This window comes from Blennius ocellaris (genome assembly GCF_963422515.1).
Source record: "Blennius ocellaris genome assembly, chromosome: 19".
Taxonomy (NCBI): domain Eukaryota; kingdom Metazoa; phylum Chordata; class Actinopteri; order Blenniiformes; family Blenniidae; genus Blennius; species Blennius ocellaris.
In genome coordinates, this window is record NC_137668.1 from 25,500,639 (window position 1) to 25,509,210 (window position 8,572).

At 56.2% G+C, this 8,572-nt stretch overlaps 1 protein-coding gene across 1 annotated transcript in view; it reads left to right on the forward strand.

Moving 5' to 3' along the window:
• Positions 1-7,811, forward strand: part of pld1b (phospholipase D1b) — a 20,952-nt gene extending 13,141 nt beyond the window's left edge. Inside the window, exons 16-26 of the mRNA XM_080515127.1 lie at positions 1,609-1,730; positions 2,409-2,527; positions 2,627-2,740; positions 2,816-2,926; positions 3,106-3,194; positions 3,538-3,651; positions 3,790-3,839; positions 5,510-5,644; positions 6,304-6,457; positions 6,574-6,691; positions 7,291-7,811. Coding sequence (XP_080371253.1) covers positions 1,609-1,730; positions 2,409-2,527; positions 2,627-2,740; positions 2,816-2,926; positions 3,106-3,194; positions 3,538-3,651; positions 3,790-3,839; positions 5,510-5,644; positions 6,304-6,457; positions 6,574-6,691; positions 7,291-7,515 — 1,351 coding nt within the window. The 3' untranslated portion in view covers positions 7,516-7,811. The remainder of the gene's footprint in view (positions 1-1,608; positions 1,731-2,408; positions 2,528-2,626; positions 2,741-2,815; positions 2,927-3,105; positions 3,195-3,537; positions 3,652-3,789; positions 3,840-5,509; positions 5,645-6,303; positions 6,458-6,573; positions 6,692-7,290) is intronic.
• The last annotated feature ends 761 nt before the right edge of the window (positions 7,812-8,572 follow it).

Below are 8,572 nucleotides of genomic sequence, written 5' to 3' on the forward strand. Positions count from 1 at the left end.
AGGTGAAGCTGGTTTGACACTCGATGTTGCAAACGGAGGATGAAGCCTCGTGGCTCCGCCCCCTGATGACGGCGTTCTGTGGGCGTGTGCTCAGGTTGGTCCAGTAGCGTGAGCAGCCAGCGAGTGCTGATCCCCGGCGGGCCGGCAGAGCTGACGGCGGCCGGTCTGGGTCCGGCCGGTGAGTCCGACTCCCAGCATGCACTGCGGTGGACTGTGACCTTTGACCCTGTGGGACCAGAGGTCAGGCTGACAAGCGTCTGTGGTTAAAAACCACAACGTGACGGTTTTTAACGGCTTGTCAGTTCCTCAAACCACTGATGTGTTCCGACTGTGTGACCAGGGTGTTCTGGTGGTGTTCCCTCTGGGTTCTGACAGTGTTCCCTCTGGGTTCTGAGAGTGTTCCCTCTGGGTTCTGACAGTGTTCCCTCTGGGTTCTGAGAGTGTTCTGAGAGTGTTCCCTCTGGGTTCTGAGAGTGTTCTGAGAGTGTACCCTCTGGGTTCTGAGAGTGTTCCCTCTGGGTTCTGACAGTGTTCCCTCTGGGTTCTGAGAGTGTTCCCTCTGGGTTCTGACAGTGTTCCCTCTGGGTTCTGAGAGTGTTCTGAGAGTGTACCCTCTGGGTTCTGACAGTGTTCCCTCTGGGTTCTGAGAGTGTTCCCTCTGGGTTCTGAGAGTGTTCTGAGAGTGTTCCCTCTGGGTTCTGAGAGTGTTCCCTCTGGGTTCTGAGAGTGTTCTGAGAGTGTTCCCTCTGGGTTCTGAGAGTGTTCTGAGAGTGTTCCCTCTGGGTTCTGAGAGTGTTCTGAGAGTGTTCCCTCTGGGTTCTGAGAGTGTTCTGAGAGTGTTCCCTCTGGGTTCTGAGAGTGTTCCCTCTGGGTTCTGAGAGTGTTCTGAGAGTGTTCCCTCTGGGTTCTGAGAGTGTTCCCTCTGGGTTCTGAGAGTGTTCTGAGAGTGTACCCTCTGGGTTCTGAGAGTGTTCCCTCTGGGTTCTGAGAGTGTTCCCTCTAGGTTCTGAGAGTGTTCTGAGAGTGTTCTGAGAGTGTACCCCTCTAGGTTCTGAGAGTGTTCTGAGAGTGTTCTGACAGTGTACCCTCTGGGTTCTGAGAGTGTTCCCTCTGGGTTCTGAGAGTGTTCTGAGAGTGTACCCTCTGGGTTCTGAGAGTGTTCCCTCTGGGTTCTGAGAGTGTTCTGAGAGTGTACCCTCTGGGTTCTGAGAGTGTTCCCTCTGGGTTCTGAGAGTGTTCCCTCTAGGTTCTGAGAGTGTTCTGAGAGTGTACCCTCTGTGTCCTGATTGTTCCCACTGTGTTCTGATTGTTCCCACTGTGTCCTGATTGTTCCCACTGTGTTCTGATTGTTCCCACTGTGTTCTGATTGTTCCCACTGTGTTCTCCCCTCCAGAACACAGAACAGTTGAAACATGATGAGGTTGTTTAAAAAAAGCGACTCTCCTGAATAGAAGAAAGTTAAAAACACAATTTCTCTGAACTCCTGTTTGCCTCTTCGCCTGTGTGTGTGTGTGTGTGTGCGTGTGTGTGCGTGTGTGTGCGTGTGTGTGCGTGTGTGTGTGTGTGTGTGTGTGTGTGTGTGTGTGTGTGTGTGTGTGTGTGTGTGTCCAGGAACCAGTCGGTCCGTACCGGGGTAGGAGAACTGTTTGGAAACACTCGCTTCTGGCACGGGAAGGACTACTGCAACTTTGTCCACAAAGACTGGGTCCAGCTGGACAAGCCCTTCGATGGTACTCACCCTCTCACCCTCTCACCCTCACCCTCTCACCCTCACGCCTCACTCTCACCCTCCTCACCCTCACTCCTCACTCCTCACCCTCACTCCTCACCCTCTGACTCCTCACCCTCTCACCCCTCTGACTCCTCACCCTCTCACTCCTCACCCTCACTCCTCACTCCTCACCCTCACTCTTCACCCTCACCCTCTCACCCTCACTCCTCACCCTCTGACTCCTCACCCTCTCACCCCTCTGACTCCTCACCCTCTCACTCCTCACCCTCACTCCTCACCCTCACCCTCTCACCCTCACCATCTCACCCCTCTCACTCCTCACCCCTCACCCTCTCACTCCTCACCCTCTTTACTCTCCTCACTCCTCACCCTCTCACCCTCACCCTAACCACCCTCTTCATCCTCCTCACCTTCCTCACTCCTCACCCTCACTCCTCACCCTCTCACTCCTCACCCTCTCTCTCCTCACTCCTCGCCCTCACTCCTCACCCTCTCTCTCCTCACTCCTCACCCTCTCTCTCCTCACCCTCTCTCTCCTCACTCCTCGCCCTCTCACTCCTCACCCTCTTCACCCTCTCACCTTCACCCTAACCACCCTCTTAATCCTCCTCACCTTCCTCACTCCTCACCCTCTCCCTCCTCACCCTCCCCCCCCCCCCCCCCCCCCCCCCCCCAGACTTCATAGACAGACACACCACTCCCAGAATGCCGTGGCACGACATTTCCTCGGTGGTTCATGGGAAGGCGGCGAGAGACGTGGCTCGACACTTCATCCAGCGGTGGAACTTCACAAAGGTCAGAGGTCAGAGGTCACGGCGGTGACTCAGAACCCCCCCACCAGGTCCACCAGGTCATGATGTCAACGTGTCCCCCCCCCCCCCCTCCCCCCCCCAGCTGGTCAAACCGAAGTACCGCTCCCTGTCCTACCCCTACCTGCTGCCCAAGTCTCACACCACGGCGGGCGAGCAGCGCTACCTGGTCCCCGGCTGCGTGACGGCCAAAGTCCAGGTCCGCCTCCGTCCAACGTCCACCCGTCTCCGTCCGTCCGTCCCCGTCTTCACCTCGTCCTCCGTCTCTTCACAGATCCTGCGCTCCGCCTCCGACTGGTCGGCCGGCATCAAGTACCACGAGGAGTCCATCCACAACGCCTACGTCCACGTCATCCAGCACAGCCAGCACTTCGTCTACATCGAGGTACCGCACACACACACACACACACACACACACACACACACACACACACACACACACACACACACACACACACACACACACACACACACACACACACACACACACACACACACACACACACACACACACACACACACACACCTTCAGAGTGAGGCTGAACACCAGTGAGTGTGTTTCAGAATCAGTTCTTCATCAGCTGCGCGGACAACAGACACGTCTTCAACAGAATCGGAGACGCCATCACCGAACGCATCATCAGAGCCTACAGGTAACACACACACACACACACACACACACACACACACACACACACACACACACACACACACACACACACACGCACAATATTTGTGATGCTAACCCGTTATATAGTAAGATAGCATCGCGGTAGCAGCCGGGATGCTAATGGGATGTTCAGCCACGATTCTCTAACGGGGTTGCTAATGCTAATGCTAATGCTAATGCTAATACTAAAGTGCAGTGTAGCGACATTCAGTTTACTGTTCTCATTGTAAAGTCATTTTATTTATTAATTTATTTCGTTATTTTGTGTGTGTGTGTATGTGTGTGTGTGTGTGTGTGTGTGTGTGTGTGTGTGTGTGTGTGTGTAGGGAGGGTAAGCGGTACAGAGTGTACGTGGTGACCCCCCTCCTCCCAGGCTTCGAAGGCGACATCAACACGGGTGGAGGCAGCGCCATCCAGGCCATCATGCACTTTAACTACAGGTGTGTGTGTGTGTGTGTGTGCGTGTGCGTGTGCGTGTGCGTGTGCGTGTGCGTGTGCGTGTGCGTGTGCGCGTGCGTGTGTGTGTGTGTGTGTGTGTGTGTGTGTGTGTAGCTCATCCTCTTCCTCTCCCTCTGCAGGACGATGAACCGAGGGGATCACTCCATCATCTCTCAGCTGAAGAAAGAGAGTGAGTCCAGCAGGGGGCGCTGCCGCTCGCCGTGTCTCACCTGAGTGTCTCACCTGAGTGTCTCACCTGAGTGTCTCACCTGAGTGTCTCACCTGGCGTCTCACCTGAGTGTCTCACCTGGCGTCTCACCTGGCGTCTCACCTGAGTGTCTCACCTGGCGTCTCACCTGAGTGTCTCACCTGGCATCTCCCCTGGAGTCTCACCTGGCGTCTCACCTGAGTGTCTCACCTGGCGTCTCACCTGAGTGTCTCACCTGGCGTCTCACCTGAGTGTCTCACCTGGCGTCTCACCTGAGTGTCTCACCTGGCATCTCCCCTGGAGTCTCACCTGGAGTCTCACCTGGAGTCTCACCTGGCGTCTCACCTGAGCGTCTCACCTGGTGTCTCACCTGAGTGTCTCACCTGAGTGTCTCACCTGGCGTCTCACCTGGCGTCTCACCTGAGCGTCTCACCTGGTGTCTCACCTGGCGTCTCACCTGGTGTCTCACCTGAGCGTCTCACCTGGCGTCTCACCTGAGCGTCTCACCTGGTGTCTCACCTGAGCGTCTCACCTGGCGTCTCACCTGGTGTCTCACCTGAGTGTCTCACCTGGCGTCTCACCTGGCGTCTCACCTGAGCGTCTCACCTGAGCGTCTCACCTGGCGTCTCACCTGGCGTCTCACCTGGTGTCTCACCTGAGTGTCTCACCTGAGTGTCTCACCTGGCGTCTCACCTGAGTGTCTCACCTGGTGTCTCACCTGGTGTCTCACCTGAGTGTCTCACCTGAGTGTCTCACCTGGCATCTCACCTGAGTGTCTCATCTGAGTGTCTCACCTGGCGTCTCACCTGAGTGTCTCACCTGGCGTCTCACCTGAGTGTCTCACCTGAGTGTCTCACCTGGCGTCTCACCTGGCGTCTCACCTGAGCGTCTCACCTGGCGTCTCACCTGGCGTCTCACCTGAGCGTCTCACCTGGTGTCTCACCTGAGCGTCTCACCTGGCGTCTCACCTGGTGTCTCACCTGAGTGTCTCACCTCTGGCGTCTCACCTGGCGTCTCACCTGAGCGTCTCACCTGAGCGTCTCACCTGAGCGTCTCACCTGAGTGTCTCACCTGGAGTCTCACCTGGCGTCTCACCTGGCGTCTCACCTGGTGTCTCACCTGAGTGTCTCACCTGAGTGTCTCACCTGGCGTCTCACCTGAGTGTCTCACCTGGCGTCTCACCTGGCGTCTCACCTGGTGTCTCACCTGAGTGTCTCACCTGAGTGTCTCACCTGGCGTCTCACCTGAGTGTCTCACCTGGCGTCTCACCTGGCGTCTCACCTGGAGTCTCACCTGGAGTCTCACCTGGCGTCTCACCTGAGTGTCTCACCTGAGCGTCTCACCTGAGTGTCTCACCTGAGCGTCTCACCTGAGCGTCTCACCTGGCGTCTCACCTGAGCGTCTCACCTGGTGTCTCACCTGAGCGTCTCACCTGAGCGTCTCACCTGGCGTCTCACCTGGTGTCTCACCTGAGTGTCTCACCTGAGTGTCTCACCTGAGCGTCTCACCTGGCGTCTCACCTGGTGTCTCACCTGAGTGTCTCACCTGAGTGTCTCACCTGGCGTCTCACCTGGCGTCTCACCTGAGCGTCTCACCTGAGTGTCTCACCTGGAGTCTCACCTGGCGTCTCACCTGGTGTCTCTGTCTTCCAGTGGGCGACCAGTGGATGAACTTCATCTCCATCACCGGCCTGAGGACTCACGCTGAGCTGGAGGGGAAACTAGTGACGGAGCTCATCTACGTCCACAGCAAGATGCTGATCGCCGACGACAACACCGTCATCATCGGTAGACCCCCCCCCCCACACACACACATGACGGTCACATGACCTTTTCAAAAAGTTCCACTTTGGGAGTCGCTTCCAAAACTCTGTTTTCTGTGACTTCGAGCTCCGTTGCCGTGGAAACAGGTCCTCGGTTCACACCGATTATCAAGCTAGTTTAAAAACAACCATAAAAATAGTGACGTCGTATTTTTTTTATTTTTTCTATTTCCAGACGTTGATTTTCTTCGTGTTTCAGTGAGAATCTGATCGCGTTTGTTTATTTATTAGTTTGTATTTATTTGACCAACTTTTTAGAAAAAAAACCATCGACCTGAATTGCCTGAAATCTTCAGGGTAGATTTGTCTCGTGACATTTTTGAGGGATCAAAGGTCAAAGATCAAAGGTCAAAGGTCTGGGTCATGAAAAGGTTAAAAGCTATATTTCCGTCATAAAGCGTCTGGTTTTAATCTGATTGATGTCAAAGTTTAATTCCCGACGCAGTGATGTCATCACCCTGGTTAGTGGCTGGGGGGTCAAAGGCCGGGGGGCTGGATCAACTTTGGTTTCCATGGCGACAGATGTGGCACTGGTGAAGGTCTGCGCTCTACCCAGTGTAGCTCTAGAGCTCTAACTCTAACCCTAAACCCCCCCCCCCCCTTCCACCCCCCCCACTGTTCCAGGCTCGGCCAACATCAACGACCGCAGCATGCTGGGGAAGCGGGACAGCGAGGTGGCGGTGGTGGTGGAGGACTCGGAGACGGTGGCGGCGGTGATGGACGGACAGCCGTACCAGGCGGGGAAATACGGCCTGCAGCTCCGCCTCCACTGCTTCAAGTACGACCGCGGGTCATTTTGCCCACGGCGCCGACTGACGGGGAGGGTGGGGGGGGGCGGGGGTGAGGGGGGGGGGGCGTGGTCTGAAGGCGTCCTGACGTTCTCCTCCTCCGCAGGATGATCCTCGGAGCGTTCGGCGACTCCTCCATCGACGTGTCCGACCCCGTCAGCGACCAGTTCTACAAGGAGGTGTGGATGGCCACCTCCGCCCGCAACGCCTCCATCTACCAGAAGGTCGGCGCCAAAGAGCAGCAACACGTCTTCTGTCTTCCTGGTCTAGTTTCTGCTGCTTCAGTCCTCCAGACACCTCCACCCTCTACATCTCCACCACCTCCACCCTCCACCATCTCCACCACCTATACACCTCCACCCTCTACACCTCCACCACCCCTACACCTCCACCCCTCTACACCTCCACCTGTCTACACCTCCACCCCTCCAACATCTCCACCACCTATACACTTCCACCACCTCCACCCTCTACACCTCCACCCCCCTACACCTCCACCCCTCTACACCTCCACCTCTCTACACCTCCACCCTCCCCCACCTCCACCCCTCTACACCTCCACCCTCCCCCACCTCCACCTGTCTACACTTCCACCCCTCTACACCTCCACCCCTCTACACCTCCACCCTCCCCCACCTCCACCTGTCGACACCTCCACCCCTCCACCCTCCCCCACCTCCACCCCTCTACACCTCCATCCCTCCAACACCTCCACCCCCTCAGGGTGTAGCCTGACCCCGGAGGTTCCTCAGGGTTCTCCAGTCCAGTTGTTTGGTTCCACAGTTCTGTTGGTCCTGAGGCGGTTCTGGTTCTGGTCCTGCAGGTGTTCCGCTGCCTCCCGTCCAGCGACGTCCGGAGCATCACGGAGCTGGAGGGCTACCTGGCCCGGCCGGGTCTGGACCGGGAGGACCCGGCCCGGGCCCACGAGGAGCTCAAGAAGATCCGCGGCTTCGTGGTCCAGTTCCCGCTTCAGTTCCTGTCCGAGCAGAACCTGCTGCCCCCCATCGGCTCCAAGGAGGCCATGGTGCCCATGGAGGTCTGGACCTGAGGCCCGGGGTCTCTGGAGGTCTGGACCTGAGGCCCGGGGTCTCTGGAGGTCTGGACCTGGACATTTGTGGTCCTGAACTGTCAGATCCAACACAGACTGGTCTCTGTCAGCTGCAGGTAGCAGGGTTTTTTCACCCCGGATTCTGACTTGCAGGAGACACAAAACACACACACACACACACACACACACACACACACACACACACACACACACACACACACACACACACACACACACACTTGCATGTTTGAAACAATTTCAGTGTTTGCATGACTTTGTGTTTGTGTGTATTGATCTGTGTGTTCATGAGTTTTATGTGTCTATAGTGAGATGTGTGTGTGTGTGTGTGTGTGTGTGTGTGTGTGTGTGTGTGTGTGTGTGTGTGTGTGTGTCCTGCAGACTTTTAGACATGTCTTCCTTTAAGTCTGAACTCGGGGCTAAAACAACCCACCATGATTCCATCTAAAGTTTCAGTTTAAAGAAGAATAATGAAGATTAAACGTCTCATTTCTCACCGATTTTGAGGCTTTTACAGAATCTTTAGACCTTTGAGCCTGTGAATGAAAGATCCCCCCCGATCCCAGATCCCCCCCCCCCCCCCCCCCTGCAGCTCCCAGCAGCCCCATCCTGCAATGTGCCGACTCGGCCCTTCCTGGGAGCGTCTTGAGCCCGGAGGACACACTTCCTGTCCCGTCCAGCCGTCACCATGACGACACTATGCAAGGAGAGGAGAGGAGGCGGAGCCACTCCTCTCTTCACCTCTTTTATTATTGTTCTTCTTCTTCTTCTTCTCCTCCTTGGTTTTTATTATTTATGTCAAACTGGCGAAGTGCCAAAGACGACGGATCGTTTCCTCTCGCTCAGCCTTAAAAGACTCGTTTGACTCTCGGGTCTGACTCGTCCTCCGTCTCGTCCTCCGTCTCGTCCTCCGTCTCGTCGCGATGCTGAGAGTTCGTTTACACTAAAAATTCATTCTTCAGGTGACGCCGGGAAGGACAGATGCTAACCTTGCCCCCGCGGAGGCGACGTTTCGCCACCAGGGGGCAGCAGATCCACT